General features: G+C 44.1%; 1 protein-coding gene across 2 annotated transcripts in view; it reads right to left on the minus strand.

The window, feature by feature from the left end:
- LRIG1 (leucine rich repeats and immunoglobulin like domains 1) overlaps positions 1 to 20,516 on the minus strand; it is a 74,089-nt gene that overhangs the window by 36,395 nt on the left and 17,178 nt on the right. For both annotated transcript variants that reach the window (XR_013218335.1, XM_077276001.1), the window contains exon 2: positions 5,192 to 5,263. Coding sequence is in view for 1 of the 2 variants with exons in the window: in XM_077276001.1 (XP_077132116.1) it covers positions 5,192 to 5,263 (72 nt within the window). In the remaining variant the exon portion in view is untranslated. The remainder of the gene's footprint in view (positions 1 to 5,191; positions 5,264 to 20,516) is intronic.

Raw genomic sequence — 20,516 nt, forward strand, 5'->3', positions numbered from 1 at the left:
GTGGTGGCCTCAGGACCTAAACCTCCACGGACGAAACTAAAAGGAGTTATTTTGAAGAATGATAATTTTTCAGGACGAAAATGTAAAATTAACACATTGTCCCCTTTAGACGATTTCGTATTGCGATTTTTGTATTCACAAGTCGTCTCCAGCAATCAGATTGTAAATCGGTGTAGAAACCCAGCAGAACATGTTCAATTCCCCTGCAGCGCCACACACATGGAAAGTGAAGTATTACAGAATACTCACCACTGTAACACATGGATTTGCTGGGTCCTTCAGAGCAAAAAAGGAGCTCTAGTAGGTTTTCTTGAAAGGTTACTCCCCACTATTAAAGGATTTTTCAAAACAGACCATGGAGTAGGGTTATATTCTAAAATCAAGTAACCATCATTTATCCCTTAAGTCACCTCCTTAGCCTCAGTGATGACATTTTCAAGCATAGCAGGTGACCACAGTTGTGGTCTTGTACATGATGGATGAGATGTCATCACTTCTGGTATCAACCATGATTACCAAAAAAACAGATTTATTATTTTTTTTAATGATTCCCTTTCGAAGAATCCCCCTACATCAGGGATCCTCCATAAAGAATTTGAATACAGGTTTTTAAAACTATCCCACTCTTTTAGGCTCAGGCTACGTAGCGACCTTTCTTGCGACCAAGTCTTGTTCGGTGCCGCTGCTACATCGCAATACAAGTGACTTGGGTTCCATCGAGACCTCGAGGGTATTGTGACAAACAAGTTGCAAAAAGTCCAACCTCATTTTTGCTTCCTCTCAGTACCGCAATGCAACCCCATTTCCTTGTATTATGCAGAGATGTTGCAGCGGCCTTGACCAAACCTTGGTCGTGAGACAGATGTTGTGGCCAAAGTCACCGTGTAGGCCTAGCCTCAAAGATGACCTTCCACCAGATCAAGTGTGGCTCGGAATACTCAAGGGAGCATCGGGAACAAAATAAAAGCCAGAACTGGAAGCTTTCGATCTGTAGACAGGTCTTTAATATGACCAACTTCTGACCCAACGTTCTGGGCAGATGACCACAGTTTTTGCCAAATAACTTCGGATTCTTATTAGGAGGGTGGAAAGGGTTTTCTAATATGAAAGAGTAGTGGAGATTCCAGAGATGATAAATATTTTCAAGGGGCTAAGGTTCCTTCAAAGTAGAAAAACCTGTTCTACTTATTCTATATGTCAGAAAAGGACATCTACCGAAATCTAAAATTTACCAACAAGGAGAAAGCAAGATTTCCCTCCCACGAATAAACCCATAAAGACATTTCCATGTGGGCTTTTGCAAACCGATTATAGACTTTAGACCGGTTTGGTTGAAGCGTCCCATCACACTGATAGCTCGGCCTCATTATAATGTACAAACCAGCCATATTTAATCACGTCAAGCTAAATTGTTTAGCGAGGTGTAACGAGGAGAACGCGGCTTCTGTCTGGCATTGTGCAGGACGAGTAAAGACATTTCTCGAAGTGATACGGAGCATCGTGTTATGAAAAACCAGTCAGTCATTTTCCCATTAACGTGTCTTTGCTGGTGAGAGGTTTTTTTTTTTCCACGTTTGACATGGCGTAAAAAAGGACTGTGAACAACTTTATTAATTCTGCAAATATACGTGGCTTTTTATTGCTGCCGGGATAATTGTTTTTTGGCTACGTCTGTATTTTCTGCGTCTCATAAACAGCCGCCCGGGCTGAGGAGGGTTTCTCCATGTAAAAAAATTTATGGACCAGCTGCCAATTTGGTGTCAAGTGAAAACAGAGGCTCTTAAAATCCAGACCATTTGTACCTTGAGAGCTGATGTACTAAGTAATGTTAATCTCCAAAAAATGAAGGGGGGAGAGGTCTAAAAAGGCAGAAATGGGGATTACACACCAAGTTTGGGAACATAATTAAAGTACCATGTAAAATACTCAAAGGACTAGTAGCTGCTGCTTTCAAGATTATGTAGATCTGTTTGTCGGTCAGAAAAAAAAACATCTAATAAAAAAAATAAAAATGTACATTTAATATGTTTTGTAACTATCCATATAAAAAAAAAAAATACTGGTTTTCGGCTGCTGGAGAACAAACTGAGCTGGCGTTTTTCTGTAGCACATTTTTCTGCTTTGCTGTGTAGACTGAGGCAGAGTCGTCAGAATCATCTCATCATTGTGTCGATGGAGGTTTACGGTAAATGAAAGAGTAACAAAGCTATTTATGTAGTTCTTAAGGAACTTCCTAGTTTCTGGGGGAGGTGGCCTCTTTTTGGAACACTTAGTATATTGATACTTTACTGGTTATGCTCCTTATGTTCCAGTCTACCTGCCAGCTTAAAGGGAGACTGTCAGGTTCCCCAAGCCTCCTGCCCAGCCACCATTACATTAGACAGCCCTATTCCATGATTCAAACAATGTCCTAGTTAAATGTAGAAACGTGTGGTGGAAAAAAAAAGCCTTTATTCCTGTCCCCCGACATATGCTAATGACTTGGCTCTAGTCATATGCCGTAATCGCACCCCCATGGTTGTGACTGATGGCTTTCTCAAAGAGCTGCCAAGAAGACGTCAACTAGTGACGTGTCCATCAGTCATTCCCATGGGGCCACAATGCCCTGCCGGACAACAGCCAAGTCATTAGCATACGCCGAGTGACCGGAACAAAGGTGTTTTGTTTTTTGCACACAACCTCATTTTTCACCGAACTGGAATATAAAGGCTATAAAGTTGTCAACGTTTCTGGGGACATTTTGGTCCCGCTGCCCACCCCATCCCTTCTGGGAACTCCCCCCACAGTCTCCCGGAATGCCCCAAGCCCAGCTGGGGTTCACGTAAGTCCTTACCCCTTTCAGCACAAGAGTATCAGGAAATCAGACTGTAGGCAACTAGGAGGACGTAGCAGAAATCGGGGAATACGGCTAAATAACAGGTTGCACAGTAAATTTTTGCAGGTTGGAGCAGGAATCCAATGAATGTCACATCAGGTATCAATGGAAGTAAAGTAGAGGCATAAGAAATGACCCCCTGGCACGCTAGTCCCCAATTTTTGCAAATGCATGAATGACTATGCTGTTCTGAGTATTCCTAGCCATGAAGCTTGGGGTACTCGGAAAATAAACTTTCTTGAAAGAGTTAAAAAGCAACACATGCCTGAATGTATGGGAAATGAGACCAAACCTCCGATATCGGATACATTCCTACAATGTTCACCAGTCATATGGGACATTTGTTCAATCTATCACACTCATTAATGAATGTGATCAGCAGGAAGATCGGGTCGGGGGGGGGGGGGTCATCTGTTACTTCCATTAGGTACAAGGACACTTCATTCAGTGGCTTTTTTGCCAATTTGATTTGGGACAGGATTTTCCTACATTCAGGCACTGGCTATAGAGTAAATTCGTTCCATAGGGCTGTGTTTTAATCATTTGGCGTTCCGCGCCAAGCACAGTTTTCCTGCCCCACTCTCATGGCTCATATTACTAGTGATGGCCATGAAGAAGAATAAGTCTGACCCGAGATGGAGAAAAAAAAAGAAAAAAGGGGAGACAATGGTGCCCCTTCTGGGTATTTTTAACCCGTTCAACCTTTATGATATTCATATAGAGGAAGCTTGAAACTAAAAAGGGGCTCTTGCTCTCCATGGACCCAAAAATGTAAGCGTCGCCCCTTCTCTGCATTTTGACCTAGGTTTAGAGCATACTGAACTGCGTTATCAGCAAGATGGCACCATGGTCCCAATGTTGTACTCATGACGTGGAAGCTGAGTACAAGACTTTAGCAGAGCTTTGAAGTCAGTCGAATTACAACAGGGTCAAAATTTTTACATTTTCGAGTGCCTTCCAGTAAGAACTTTCATAGACATTTATATAAAAAAAAGACAATCCTTGACATTTGTAGAATATATTATTCTAATTATTATATTCTTTACTATATTCACCAATGTAAAAGAGAAACAACCTCTACTCACCTCCGGGGCCAGCGCCTTTCCAGCAACGTCGGTGCCGGGGCTCCTGTGACATTATGTCACGCGAGCCCTGCAGCCAATAAGTGACCCCTAATGGTCCACTTCACTCTCGCTTTCAAAGAAAAGTCAGAGAACGGCAGCAGCTCTCACTTTCTCTGCATGTCCCGCTTGCCCACAGGAAGTGAGAGTGAAGTGGCCCATTAATGGGCGCTCATTGGCTGCAGGGGCCTTGTGACATAACGTCAAGTGAGCCCTGCTGCCCAAGTTGATGGAGGTTATACACACAGTTTCTACTTCACATGGGGGGGATATTGCAGTTTAGAAGGGATTACCTGAATAGTGGCCACAGCTATATTCTGAGGCTGATACTCAAATACTTTCCAACAGAAATGGGAGCTATCCAACCAGAACCTTTGCTTATTTTTAGCGGGGCTGATCCACGTTTTTCGCTCTCCCAAAAGGATCCACGAAAATAACTTGCATGCTCATTCTCATTTATTTTAATGGTGGGCTAAATTTTCCTTCAGGAGTATGGGAATAAAGTAAAAAGTGCCCCAACTACTTGAATTGGATGACAAATGTTAGCCGATGCGTTGCAAGCGACAACATCTGAAGGTAGCATAAGGTAAGGCCATGCCAATTAGGTAAGACGCTAATAAAATTTTTCAGTTTTGACCATAGCAAACTATCGTTGACTGGTTCTGTGAAGCGAACGATCGCTTGATTAGATTGACCTACAAATCTTCGTAATTCAAAACACTGGTTGGGAGCCTTCGATTTTTTTCGGCCAATAGTTCCAACAAGTCAATCCAACAGTTGCTCACGTAGACTGATTTTTTATTTTGGGGGGGTGGGAGATGATTGGTGAACGATCGTTCACTCAACTTAATGCTCACCGGTCTATCTAGAGAGGGGGTAGGTGTGAATTTAGGAAAACTGGTGGCCTTACATTTGGTCAGTTAAGGCCAAATAGACCGATGCTAATTGCAATCACAATAAAAATCACCAAACCAATAAAGTAAAAATAGGCGTAAAAGTTTAAAAAAAAAAAAAAGGCAGCACTCAATAGAAAAAAAACACAGAACTTAAAAAAAGGCTAATCTGCTGATGGAACTGAACCAGGAGTAGAAGTCTGAGCCCAGGGACCTGGTATTTGGTTTCAATCTTCCAGCTGCAGCACCAGAGATCTCTTCGAAAAGCGCAACGAAAGCTACACAACAAAAAATATACTCACACTTCCCGTAGACCCTGCAGCTCCACAAAGGCGGCCGGATCGATCTCCTTCAGCTTGTTGTGGCTCAGGTTTCTGTTAGAATTACAAAAAGAAAAAAGGCAATCGAATCAGCACATGGCAGTCACCGAGATCAGCAGAAAAACCTGCCTGACAATTATTCTGGATCGCATGGAGAAAACGATCTGCTGTTATACAAGAGCACTTTAGGAAATGGCAATGCTTTTTTCAGTTTGGGCAAACAAGCCAATTACAGAAGGCACTATGAGGAGACATGAAATGCTCTGGATGCTGCGTTCCCTGGTAATTAAATCAGCAAACTCAACCGGATTAGGCCGTGTTTTGTTTTCATTTATTTTCTTTGCTTTCGGAGAGTCAAACAAATCAATCTTGGAGCGTTTAGTCAGCGACAGGCTCGTTTGTCCATTTTCCAAGCCATTAGTAGAATTATGGCAATTAATAAGATGTTTGCGCCAGTAGAGAAGCTAGAAAATCATGAATGGGAAAAGTGTGCAGCGCCTAAAATATCAGTCTGCCATTATTTTTCATAAAGGCTCCCAGCAAACGGGTTGTCCTATTTGGGGGAACACCTTCTGTACCAACTATGGATTAGCCAATCACTAAAAACTCTTGGTAAATGGCCATCTTTGGGGAAAGTGGTGGATGGCTGCATATTTTTCACGCAAGAGAAATGGGGTATTACATGGCTTCCATTCATGGTGGTATTTGCCTGTAGACCGCCAAAGCAGAAATCGCTGTTCGGTTCTTTCATTGATTTTTACCTCCTATATAAATGTTCATACACTATAATAAAATACCGTATATACTCGAGTATAAGCCGAGATTTTCAGCCCACTTTTTTGGGCTGAAAGTGACCCTCTCGGCTTATACTCGAGTCAGTGTCAGTGTGGGGTCGGCGGGTGAGGGGGAGCGGCGGCTGTGATATACTTACCTGTTCCTGACGCTGTCCCTGCATGTCCTAAGGTCTCCGGGAGCCGGCGGTATCTTCCTGTGTTCAGCGGTCACGTGGTACCGCTGATTAAAGTAATGAATATGCGTGCATATTCATTACTTTAAATGAGCGGTACCACGTGACCGCTGAACACAGGAAGATACCGCCGGCTCCCGGAGACCTTCGGACATGCAGGGACAGCGTCAGGAACAGGTGAGTATATCAGGGGAGGGGGAGCATTGCACGATAGTCACCTGTCCTCCGTTCCGTCACTGCGCGCTGCTCTGTCTTCCGTCCTCTGGCTGTGACTGTACAGGTCAGAGAGCGCGATGACGCGATTAGTGTGCGCGTCGCCCTCTGCCTGAACAGTCAGTGCAGAGGATGGAAGACAGAGCAGCACGCAGCGATGGAACGTGGAAGGTGACTATCGCTGGTGCCGGGGGCCTGAGCGAAGAGAGGTATGTGATTTTTTTTATTTTAATCACAGCAAATGGGGCAAATGTACGGAGCATATCATGGGGCAAATGTACGGAGCATCTCATGGGTCAAATGTACGGAGCATCTCATGGGGCAAATGTACGGAGCATCTCATGGGGCAAATGTACGGAGCATCTCATGGGGCAAATGTACGGAGCATCTCATGGGGCAAATGTACAGAGCATCTCATGGGGCAAATGTACAGAGCATCTCATGGGGCAAATGTACGGAGCATCTCATGGGGCAAAAGTATGGAACATCTCATGGGGCAAATGTATGGAGCATCTTATAGGGCATATATGAGGAGCATCGTATGGGGCCATAATGTGTGGAGCATCGTATGGGGCCATAATGTGTGGAGCATCGTATGGGGCCATAATGTGTGGAGCATCGTATGGGGCCATAATGTGTGGAGCATCGTATGGGGCCATAATGTGTGGAGCATCGTATGGGGCCATAATGTGTGGAGCATCGTATGGGGCCATAATGTGTGGAGCATCGTATGGGGCCATAATGTGTGGAGCATCTCATGGGGCATAATGTGTGGAACATCGTATGGGGCCATAATGTGTGGAGCATCTTATGGGGCCATCAACCTTTATGCAGCACTATATTGGGCAAATGTTTCTATGGAGCATCTTATGGGGCCATTATTAACCTTTGTGCAGCATTATACGGGGTATATTTTAATATGGAGCATTATATGGGGCTCCTGATTCAATATGGTTATTCAAAAACACTTAACCTACTGATGTCTCAATTAATTTTACTTTTATTGTTATCTATTTTTATTTTTGACATTTACCGGTAGCTGCTGCATTTCCCACCCTAGGCTTATACTCGAGTCAATAAGTTTTCCCATTTTTTTGTGGCAAAATTAGGGGGGTCAACTTATACTCGGGTCGGCTTATACTCGAGTATATACGGTATATAACTAAGGGTTATTCAAATCTAATTGGACAACTCCAAAATGATGATTGTAAACCAGCAAACTCATTATTTCTGAAGTAAAACATCTTCTTGGCCCTGTTACTTGGAATATTTGCAAAATCAGACTGTACCACGTCTGAGATACAAGCAGTATAGGACCTGTAAAGGCACAGATTCAGGAACCTAAACAAACGGGACTTCTAGATGTGGGAAAAGATGGAGCCGGAGGGGAGAGGAGAGACCGAGATGGAGCGGGACGGGAGAGGAGAGACCGAGACGGAGCGTGATGGGAGAGGAGAGACAGAGACGGAGCGGGACGGGAGAGGAGAGACCGAGATGGGAGCCGGAGGGGAGAGGAGAGACCGAGATGGGAGCGGGACGGGAGAGGAGAGACCGAGACGGAGCCGGAGGGGAGAGGAGAGACCGAGACAGAGCGGGACGGGAGAGGAGAGACCGAGATGGGAGCCGGAGGGGAGAGGAGAGACCGAGATGGGAGCCGGAGGGGAGAGGAGAGACCGAGATGGGAGCGGGACGGGAGAGGAGAGACCGAGACGAAGCGGGACGGGAGAGGAGAGACCGAGACGGAGCGGGACGGGAGGGGAGAGACCGAGACGAAGCGGGACGGGAGAGACCGAGACGGAGCGGGACGGGAGAGGAGAGACCAAGACGGAGCGGGACGGGAGAGCAGAGACTGAGATGGAAAAGAGGAGGAGAAACAGGGATGGAAAGGGACAGTCTTTTTCTTTCTACACTCAGTGTGGAAGTGGGGCCTTGTTACTCTACAGGAAATAGGATGGTACGGCTTTAATTTCTCTGCTGTTTTTCTATTTGTCAGATTACATACATGGGGAGGCAGGACTTTCAGTTTCGATGTTGAGCAGTGACAAAAAGCAAGTCCCTGCACTTATAGCGCTGACAGAATGCTGATAACCATGCGCTGAACAAGAATGAATATTAAGCTCTAGAGCATGAGAACTGGGACAGTTCCTAATTGCATGCGCAACACATGCACAGGGGATGAGCACTGCAAGGCCATACTTTTCTGTAGGTTGTGTTTAGGACAGGTACACTTCTGTTTGGAGAATGGGAAAGCAACAATATGATCATAGGATTACGTATATACATGCTGACAGACACTTTCCAAAAAGCATGTGACCCTTGTAGGTAGTGCAGTCAATGTAGTAAGTGTGCGGGCTCCGGGTACAATACATGTTATATTCAATAAGCTCCTTACATGTTTGACACCATTATTGTATTATGATCCATGGAGGCCGAAACCTGTTTTGTAACGATCGTATAGCAGAGGCCGAGCACTGTGCACACTAGAACTAGTCCTTTGTTACATGAAGCCCCTTGATAAAAGAAAGTCTTAGCGGCCATTCAACCTAAAACGCAAAACATCTACTTGAATGAAAGCCGTATGAGACATAGACTGACAGTGCATTCAGAGCCCATGCCTCATTTGATAACATGTAGGACAAAAATGTAATTTGCTCGGAGGAGATTGCATTACTGGTTAACCACATAATCAGGTTAGGTTGAAAGTGTCACTACGGATTTGAATCGTAGTGAGGAAGTCTTAATGGACAAATAAAATATCCGTATGACATATTAAATCACATATAATGCAGCCTGACATATGCTGGTGCATAGAGATAATGGCGTACTATGTGAGCGCCGCTGTTAAAGGGACACTAACAGATCAGGAAAAAAAAAATATATTTATAATGATACTGTTGCCTTGTTAGAAGGCATCTCCGCAGTGAACTCAGTGCTCCGTCCTGTTAGTACTCCCAGTGATCAACTGCAACATGCACAGAAACTTGGAAGTGAGGGTTCGATTTTCCTGCAAAACCACCATAAGGGAAGTTCAGCATTGGTCCATTGAAATTGAAGGGTTGCCATTGTATCACAGGGACAGAGCAGAAAGAGCGCGAGCCAAAGAGCGCGGGCAGCGAGAGCCAAAGAGAGCGGGCAGCGAGAGCCAAAGAGCGCGGGCAGCGAGTGCTAAAGAGCGCATGCAGCGAGAGCCAAAGAGCGCGAGCAGCGAGAGCCAAAGAGCGCGAGCAGCGAGAGCCAAAGAGCGCGAGCAGCGAGAGCCAAAGAGCGCGAGCAGCGAGAGCCAAAGAGCGCGAGCAGCGAGAGCCAAAGAGCGCGAGCAGCGAGAGCCAAAGAGCGCGAGCAGCGAGAGCCAAAGAGCGCGAGCAGCGAGAGCCAAAAAGCGCGAGCAGCGAGAGCCAAAAAGCGCGGGCAGCGAGAGCCAAAGAGCGCGGGCAGCGAGAGCCAAAGAGCGCGAGCAGCGAGAGCCAAAGAGCGCGAGCAGCGAGAGCCAAAGAACGCGAGCAGCGAGAGCCAAAGAACGTGAGCAGCGAGAGCCAAAGAGCGCGAGCAGCGAGAGCCAAAGAGCGCGAGCAGCGAGAGCCAAAGAGCGCGAGCAGCGAGAGCCAAAGAGCGCGAGCAGCGAGAGCCAAAGAGAGCGAGCAGCGAGAGCCAAAGAGCGCATGCAGTGAGGGCGAGTTCGAGCAGTAAGAGCAAACGAGTGAGAGCAAAACAGCGCAAGCGAGAACACGAGCGAGCAACAGAGCGAATGATATCACTCTCTTGTCCGGCTCTGTCCTGTATTAGGGCGATTAGCCAGCGTATAACTCGGACGAGTGCTCTCCGAAGTTTCATCAGGCAGAACGCGCTCCAATATTATACTATGGCGCAAATCCAACTAGCGTTTATTTTCTCATACCAGATCGGCATGAGAATTAAAAATTTGTGTATTTTGCAATTGGCGAAGAATATCGGACGGCGCGCAACTATACAAGTCTATGGGTGTGTGCAAAACATCAAACTGCACTCAGAGTACACGCCGACTCACAGAATGGAGAATATGGAGCTCAATTTCTCATTTACTGCACTGATGGTCCTATTGGTGCAGCCTCCAATGCAGCTTTGAGTCTGTAGCATTGGAAATAAAAATGGAAAAAAAAAAAAAAAAAAAAATGATGTTGAGATCCAGCCAGCTTCAGAGCAAAACTTATAAGTTCTATAGGTGGGAGCTTGTAAGCACTGCACTCCTTGCCTAGGCAATGGGCCATTTCTGAAAGACTGCAGAGGTGGCCGGTAGCCTAGGCAACAATAAAGTTAAAAATCCCTCCATCCATGACAATGGAGAGAATTTTTAATAAACTGCAGAGTAGAGGAGACTATCCCTTTAAAAAGAAAATATAATGCTCATCCTACATAGAAAAGAAGGGACCTCCATCCATCCAGGGCAGAAGAAGAGGAGGCATGACATCTATGAACCACATCATCATTTTTGGGATTTGTTCCAAGCAATTTTATAGCCTGTTAAGAGGCCATGGTCCTCTGCAGGCACAGAATACCACGACAAGTGCTTTTACATTTCCACGAGATCTTGGGGTATTACCAGCACTATTAATTAAATGAATGAAATCTGAATACAGATTTTACCCGTACATCAAGAATTAAAACTCAATCAAGAAGGAGAAAGAAGCAGATACATTACAAAGTTAATTTCCATGTGTATTCAGTTATGAAATTAAAATTAAACAACGGTTTCTCTTTAAAAAAGGGCTGAAAACCAAACGGATAGTGAGTGTTAGAATTGTGGGGGCGGAACATGACCTGTCCGATGTGGTCATGCCCCGCACACTCAGGTTATTGTCTTCATTTATAAGTCTGATCTTTCAGAAATGGGGTCTACACTGGCACTGCAAAAAGCCTTTCCATTTCTTTTGTGTTCCCGTTAATCCAAAACTAATATTTAGCTGTATTTTCCAAAGCACATTCATCCCTAAAAAGGCAATTTTTTTTTTACATTCACAAAAATAACTAATTAATGAAAAAGGGAAAATTAATTAGTAAGAGTGGATTTCATTGCCAACCCTGGTTATTGTCAAAAACCACAAAATTCATTATGAAGAGGATAACTAAATCAAAAACACGTGGGTGTGAAAATGGTGATAAATGTCACTCAATCTGCGGGAAACCAACCGGGAACGAATAAACTACCTGACAGAATGTCAAAAGTTTTTGTAGTAGGTCGGAGGTGGGACTGGAGAAAGTACAGATCAGGTCAGATACCAAAGTTCCCACCATAAACATTAGGTAGCCCTCTTCCCTAACCATAGTCTTTAGATAGCCGTCTTCCCTAACCCAACTCCGCCATACTCCACCATTCCTAGATAGGCCATAGGAAATACAATGTGCCAGATGATTATCTCCCCCAACATCTTTAGTCAGGGAGTCAGGAAGCCCCCATACTCAGACTGACAGCCAATCACAAAGACCGACAGGTTTAGCCAACAAATAGGCAACAAAGCCAAATATTCTATCACAGAGCAGTTTAGGCTACAAAACAAGTTAGAAACTGCGGTTCCCCCGTAATAATTAGGGGAGTAAATAAAATTAAGGCAACTGCTCTGATATTTTGTTTTTCAAAACTCCAGCTGAATTGAGTTTCCTTTTAAAGGGGTTATTCTGGGGGAAAAGCTACTAGAACTGTGAAGGTGCAACTGCTGAGCCCGAGACCCCATTGATCGCCAGATTTGACCCCATTAGATTCAAAGTCTATGGGACAGCAGCAGTTTCAGGGGCTTGCCCGTCGTGTTGTGGAAGCCTCGCCAAATTTCAGTGCGGATCTCACCTCTTGCAATGAAATGCGTTGCAAAAATCAGCACGTAGTCATCTGGACATCGGGCATAAGAAGACAGGGAAGAAACGATCTTGCCTAACATACAAGGGACATCCTAATGACTAGAGCATGGTTATGAATTACAAAAAAAAAAAAGTTTACAGAGTCATGTATTAAAGAGAATCCTACTTTCCATCTTTTATGATCTAAATCATTTCTTAGAATTTATACTTTAAAGAGCCACCTTCAAAACATTTGCATCGCGTGCCGCCGTTACAGAAGTCGACTCCATCTTAAAAGCTTCTGTCTGGGCGTCTACGTCGCCAGAGGTCTTAGAAATTAAGCAAACATTTAAGACTCCCATGCGGCCTGAAATAACGGAGGCTCAAAACACTGGTGATTTATCAGGTATGATTTCAGCACAGCGAAGTGTGTTCTCTGTGGTCGACCATAATCGGTGGAGCTAATATTTCAGCAGCGGTTGCCATCACATAGAATCATACACAGAAAAGTATTTTGAGCGGTAAAGTGGTTGGTATTGAGGTTTTTGTTTCCTACGGGGGTTCTCCTGAATTTTGTATAAAAGGTTAAAAGTGCTGAGAAAGTGGGAGGACTCCAACTCACCGATATGAATCAGTCCCTGGACTTGTTTTAAGCACCAAAGTGACCAAAAACAACTAATAGGGGATCCTACAGCAATCTTCAATTTTCCAAAAATTAATTTCCCCATCTTTAAAATCCATATTAATGCTCCTAATGCATTTCTGCTCCCTGCAAAGTCCGGCCTTCACCGACTTCAGTAGACACACGATCCATTACTTCTACCTTCCTACTTCTTTCTAAGCTCACCCACTACTCTTCCCAGCTCCATCGTAAGACCCCCAAGTCACGTTAGGACCACGCGCTGGTTCTTGTGATGCGCATGCACCAGAAAGTAGGACACTTGTACTGTACATGCGAGCAACAAACTTCTTCTCACGCAGTTGTCACATATGGCGTTCTGTCTAATTGACAGAGCTAGAAGAGCTGGCAGACGGGAGCAAATCCTGACAGTACGTATATCAGAGATACCGTAGTTTTCTTCCCACAAGCAAAAATGAAACATATGGACATAGATTGCGCTGATAGGCAAAGAACAAGATCTCCCTCTATAGGTTTTGTCTACAGATGAGAATCTTCTTGGGTGACCCGATTCCATGATTCAGGTCAGTGCTCTCTATCCATGGACACAAGCTGGGACACCAGCTTCCGGGAACCCAGGCTCAACCTAGGGTTCGCCAAATTGGCGACACACCACCTACTGCATATGTACCACACAACACACGCTAGGCCATTGAATAAAATGTTGAGGAACCACACATGCTCAGGAAATTCACATAGCTCCTGACCAGAGAGCACTGACCTGGACTGTGTTTGCGCGAAGCAATCTGCTCATCTCCACTTATGTCCTATGACAGTTTCCTTCACTCGTCGCTCATTTTTAGAGATGCGAGAAATCTCAGCTCTTACGAAAAAAAAATAAATCTATTTTTGCTAAGTATATTAGATTGTCAAAATCACCGAAAAAACAAAATGTAAAAAATTGTATATTGCTTTATAGGAGTTCACCGATTATACACTAATAAGATATTTTTAATGCATACCAATAAAGTTATGTAAAAAATCTGAAAACATCCGAAATAACAAAAAGTGATAAAAAAGGGATATTCAAGTAGTCAAGGGGGAAAAAAATACCCTAGTCTGTCCACGGCTTGTGTACCTACCCATCAACGGAGGTTGGCACCCTCTTGATACCCAAACGGTGCCCCCGCTTCTCGCTGACTTGCCCTGGTGTCCCTATTAGGCCCTATTTAACGGAATGCCCTGTCTTGTCCCTTCCTATCTTTATCAAGTAAATTAATCATGTTAGTTTATTTTAGAGATGATTCGCAGACCAATGGTATTCCCTGACTAGAGAACCAAATTGTCAACTATATAGCGACCCTAGGAAAGTATCTGTGGGCACCACCAAGACGAAACGGTCTCAGCAAATATAACGATATCTTCCCACCATCCCAGAAGCAGATTAGCATATGTGGTAGCACAGGGGCTCCACATTACTGTGTCCCTGAGCTGGGGCAGAATCTGTCATCAAACGTCATCAAACGTAAAAAACAAAATTATGCCTCAACGTAAAAGCCAATAGCTCTCCAATAAAATTGTTGTGAGGGGCCATATGTGTCCACAGAGACCTCAGGAAGTAGTCCACCACTTTAAGACCAGCATCGGGAGGATGCTGCAGTAAAGCGCTTCGACATCTATTGATGTTAAACAAGCACCTGGACCAAAAGTAATATCTTCCAACCTAAGAGATCACATGTGTCTCTTATATGAGACGGAAGGGCGACAACAAAAGGTCTGAGGATTTTATTGACGTAAATACTGGCCTTCTAAGAGATGGAATTCATCCCAGATACATTGGGCATCCTTGCAATGGGCTCAACCCAGTTGCCAATATGAGGAATTTTGAATACATGAAATTGTATTCATTAGTCAAGATAAGTTTGGAGTTGAGCACGCTTGACAAAACATCAATAGTTTCTGTTCAAATTCTCTAGCGGGATCCTTGCTCAAGACCCTGTAGGTAACTTTATCATGAAGGATATCCAAACACGTACATTTATAGACCTCAAGATCCAAAAGTACCAGATTTTCACCTGTGTCAGACGCTTTAAGAATGATCTTGTCATTATTAGTTAGGTCATCTAGCGTTTTTCGCTCATCGGTGGAAAGATTAGATTGATGACTTCTCTTCCTTAGGCCAACTGTCTTTCATTCATCGGTGACCAACTTAATAAAAATGTCAATACTGGTAGTTTCGGTGCCTGGAGGAATCAGCTTGCTGTTGGTCCATTCACCAATTTGAGACCTTTTTCGTAATGGTTCATTACCTTCCTCCCACAGATCGGCAATTATGGGGGTTTTTCACAAATTTTTTTACATATTCTTAATGTATACCAATAAAGTTATCTTTTATTAGTGTATAATCAGTGAACTTCTATTATGCCAAGATTATCAATGAGAACAGTGAATAAGCGAAGGAGTGAAGAAAGAAGCCTTGACGTAGGTTAGGAGCCTTAAACTTTATCCTTAGACGTTTTATAGGAATGCTAGATTTTTCCTAAATTATGGCTGTATTTTATGACTTCCACGCATAGACTAATGTCGGCCAAGAGTCTAATGTGCATCGTTGATGATAATTGGCCAGTGTGAAGGCATCCTCTTGGTTTTGTAATCAGGTTATCTAAAAGCAGATGAAACAACATTTTGCTTTCCCAGTAGCAGCTATGAGCGCAGCAAAAGCCTCCGAAGGTTCAGACCCATCAGCAAGGGAACGACTTCCAATTCTCCCCATGTGTCATCTGTCACATTCATAACCAGAAGAAATCCTTCCAAAAATATCTCACTTTTGAGCCACATCAGCCCTTTCATCTGCTCTGCAGCCACGTGTTTAGGACTTATCAGATCCCGCTTTAGACTTTAGGATCTATTAAGGAATACAGTAAACAAGGCTGAGTTTGTGTGACCTTGATCAGCTATCCGAAACGCGCTAGCGGAGAATGACATTGTAATCTGTTGTGTAGACACTTCAGCTACTGATCTTGGGTGAGCGAGCAAACTCATTAACACATCTTACGTAGACTAACTTTACTTAGACTGAAACCCCCCCCATAAACATTAGATTGCCGTCGGTCAAGCGATGGTTCTGACGATCATTCAGCTGAAAAGTATCATGGGCGGCTCTACCATACACAAGAGCGCTAGATCTGCCACCGATCTGTTCTCTGGGAGATCTGTCTGCTGGCAGCATATCTCAGGAAGAACAAATTGATCAGCTGTTCAAAATCAGACATGCCAGATCCTTAACATTCCCGACAATCATCTGTCAGGGCCCACCATACAAATTAGACTGTTGGCCAAAACCCATCGATATTACCAGGTTTGACTGATAGTCTAATGTGTAGGTATGGGAGAAGGAAGCGTAGGGGAAAAGGCTGAACAACAAAAAAAAACAAAAAAAACTTGGCCTTGCTGCCCATAGCAACTAATCAGATCCCAGTTTTAACTTTTAAACTGGCGTTGTAGCCCAGAGCAACTGGTGCTCAGTATTGTATTACAATACATATATACAGGTGCTTCTCACAAAATTAGAATATCAAAAAGTTAATTTCAGTTCTTCAACACAAAAAGTGAAACTCATTATATACAAATATATTACAAACATAGTGATCTATTTCAAGTTATTTCTGTTAATGTTGATGATTATGGTTTATGGCCAACGAAAACCCAAAAGTCATTATCTCAGTTAATTAGAATACTTTATAACACCAGCTTGAAAAATGATTTTAACATCTGAAATGTTGACCTATTGAAATGTCTGTTCAGTAAATGCACTCAATACTTGGTCGGGGCTCCTTTGGCATCAATTACTGCATCAATGCTGCGTGGCATGGAGGCGATCAGCCTGTGGCACTGCTGAGGGGTTATGGAAGCCCAGGCTGCTTTGATAGCAGCCTTCAGCTCGTCTGCATTGTTGGGTCTGGTGTCTCATCTTCTTCTTGACAATACCCCATAGATTCTCTATGGGGTTAAGGTCAGGCGAGTTTGCTGGCTAATCAATTGGAGTGATACTGTGGTTTGTAAACCAGGTATTGGTGCCAAGACCTGCTGGAGAATTAAATTTCCATCTCCAAAAAGCTTATCGGAAGAGGGAAGCATGACCATGTACTTTGTGATTAGGCAGAACTTTGCTGATATTACAATCTCAGTTTTGCTACCTATGTAGGACAGGCTGATGGAAGCAGTTCAGAGCACAACAGCCCGACTGTTCCTCTTGCACTAACTTGCTAGGGTCTTTTCGAACAACAGCAATCTACCGGTGAAAAGATCTTTTATTTTCATGGGTGGATAACACGAGAGACTTGCCAAGATCTAGGCTTGTCAATATTTATCCAGGGCTGTGCAACCACGATTGCATAAACCGGGCTCATTCCAGCGCCCCCTCCATGAATCATTCGCCACTGCACCTCGGAACAATAGGGATTGTCGACAAGGATCATGCCTTTCCTTCCTCGTCTTTCATCTTTCCTCACTCTCTGACCTACACCTATGGCAGCTTTGCGCAGATCTGCCATTAGGTAAACACGTGGCGGAATAAATCAATAGAGGTGAGCGCTGCGGTGAGTGTGTGATTTATTACGCTCACCATTGTTTGCCCAACACCATTTTCTGCAGATGACAGCTACACATTCCGGTTTTAACGTCTACAAAACTCAAGGGCTAAGTGAACCGAATCCTTCCAAAGTTTCTTTATTTCGGCAGGGGGAGGAAGATTTTGCCAGGAGTTTCTGCATGCAAGGGCGAAAAATTATGGAAGTAGCTGACGCAACATTTCATCACCCGTCTGGTCAGCGTCTACCAAAAATAAAAATGGCAGCAAGGACAAATGGAAACCCAAAACCACAGGCAACGTGTTCAGGATACGGCATCGAGTAGTACCAACCAATTACAGCTTTTCTAAATACCGGACAAACAAAGATGCCACCTGAGCCATATAGGGGGTAGCAATGGAACGTTAGTGGCTATGACACAGTTTCCTTAGAAAAGGATATAGGGGTTCAGTTGTAATATGTGGGGGAACCTGCCGCTAAGTGTTCAATTTCCCTACAGCACCTCTACAGGGCAAGAGAGGTATTGCATTATTAAACAATATTAGTCAACAACTAAGCTGAACGACTTCTGCCATTACTCGAGAAGAGCTGCTGAGCCTTTATTGACTGGAGCGACGCTGTCAACGCTGCAGACAATCAGACACACTGGGAAGAGTGATGCAGACACAGCTGGACTACAATAGGTGCAGGAGCTGTAATCGAATATGGGACTTGGAGCTTAGCGGGCCCAAAACATCCCTTTACGCCATATGAAAAGAACATTACTATACCTCTGATAATTAGGGCCCATAAGGTTCAAGTGACGCCCCTGGCGTGGAGCCTGGGAATGCTGAGTGAAACGCAGTTTGGGGGGTTTCTGAAGCCGAGGAACCAGAAAACCCTGTTAACGTCTTGATGTATTTTGAGAAGATAAAAAAAAAAAAAAAAAAAAAAAAGGGTCCATAAAAAAAGTTTTGTTTTGTTTTTTTAAGCCTCTCCTAATGAGAAAAACTGTGCTTCCATGGTGGACGAAACAATTTTCTACACGGACCTAAACTCAATTTCACATGCCATAACTCAGGAACAAACAGAATTCAATTACTTTCCTCCAGCTGCCATTGAAGTCGCTTTAAATCCCTTCACCTCCCCCCCCAAGCTCGACCTTCCTGCCGTCCTACAAGCCAGAGGAACACTTCACACCTCCCTACAGTAAACCTGTCCTGAATAATTACCCAGCCACAGTTCAGCCTAAAACCTCAGCTCAGTCCTGGCCTATGGCCGCTGCCATCAGAAGAGCATTAGGTCCGGTCTTAAGAATCATTTCCTGACGAGTCTGCGGCAGAAATAACCGGGAGGCATTTCCAATCTGCTCCCAACCTCCCGGAGACGCGACACGCTTCCTCCCATGCTGCCTCGAGCCTGCGTCTTCTTGGAATACGGCCGCGGACGACGTTAATGGCATTTCCAGGAGGAAGGCGAAAAAGAAGTTACCGTCTTTCGAAAACTTCTGCAACTTTGAAATGTTCCAAAAAGTTTAAAAACTTCTGATTCACTTATGAAATACAAATTTATATGACTGTAATAAAAAAATATATATGTTTCTTTAGCTTTTAGCCTAGAATCCTAATAAAGTCTGATACTCCGGCAATGTTTTTAAAAGAAAAAAATTTTGTAATGTCTCGAGAACGGTTGAAAATGTTAATAAGCGGAAAATGGCCAAATTGGATTTACAAGCTTCATCTATGAAAACGGGAACAGACCTTTAAGGGATATTCAAATTTCGGATAAAAGTTATGGGCTAACGTTTAAATTTTCTGTCGCAGTATGAAACTTTTGCGTTTTGTTTTTGTTTGTTTTTTTAAAGCGGCACCATCAGCGAATCCATCCTAGACAGCTCTGGGATAAAAGATAAGTTTCTCATACCGAGACTTTAAAAAAAAAAAAAAAAATTGAGTGTTTCCATTCACTGACTGCAAACAGGCATCTGAATATGGTGGGAAATTGAATCGTAAAAGTGCAATAAAAATAATGTGATCATTTGGTGCCGGATTCGTGGCTGCGGCCGGGACACTTGGAGGAGCGCGGGCCAAGCAGAAAAGGAAATCTTTCCCCAGGATGAATTATTACACTCCTATGTTTTACTGAAGTTGAAAATGAGCTTCAAAAGGAGCCGCACTTGTGCCGTAAACTCCTTTCACCGACATCACTTCACACTTGCAGAGAGCAAAGTTCAAATTGATATTGTTGGCTCCTTTTTCTTGCCGAGTTTTGGCAGAGGCCTCCCGCCTGGCTGTTCATTAATATACAATCAGTACATTAAAAGACTCCGGCCCACTCCATTCTCAGGCATTAGATCCTGTCTCGCAAGTTAGTCTCATACAAAACACTGATAAATGACCCCAGAGCAGTGGTCTCCAACTAGAGGGTCCCCAGCGTGACTACCACTCCCAGCATGCAGGGACAGTACACACTGGGAGTTGCCGCTTGAGATCATTGCCATAGACTATATGAAATAATCGATACTAAAATCCATCGGAATGTAACAAGACAGCTATTAAGTTAAATGGTTTTTCTGGGCCTTATCTGCACAGCCTGCGCCACACTCCGCACAGCCTGCGCCACACTCCGCACAGCCTGCGCCACACTCCGCACAGCCTGCGCCACACTCCGCACAGCCTGCGCCACACTCCGCACAGCCTGCGCCACACTCCGCACAGCCTGCGCCACACTCCGCACAGCCTGCGCCACACTCCGCACAGCCTGCGCCACACTCCGCACAGCCTGCGCCACACTCCGGATGATTCAACGCATTTTACAGGCGCAGGCTAAGATATACGACTTTAAGAAAGTATATATGAAGATTGTGGTGAAGAAATCCCTGCCGGCCAGTAATCATCTCGGTACTGCTGTACAATAAACTTTGAAGAGTTTGTGCGCGCTCTGCTTAAATTGAGACCGTCTGCCATTTATAAATAGGACAAGGCTAAGAAGATAGCAAAAGCAGCAGTGAGAACGCGCTACAAATATGCAAAACAAATGTTTTCGGTAACGTCAAACACATGTCAATTATTGGACGGCTTTGAAAGAATCAGCCATGAAACTCTTTAAAAGGTTTATTGAAATTGACGTACATCA

The sequence above is a fragment of the Ranitomeya variabilis genome, chromosome 8, assembly GCF_051348905.1.
Source record: "Ranitomeya variabilis isolate aRanVar5 chromosome 8, aRanVar5.hap1, whole genome shotgun sequence".
Lineage (NCBI taxonomy): Eukaryota > Metazoa > Chordata > Amphibia > Anura > Dendrobatidae > Ranitomeya > Ranitomeya variabilis.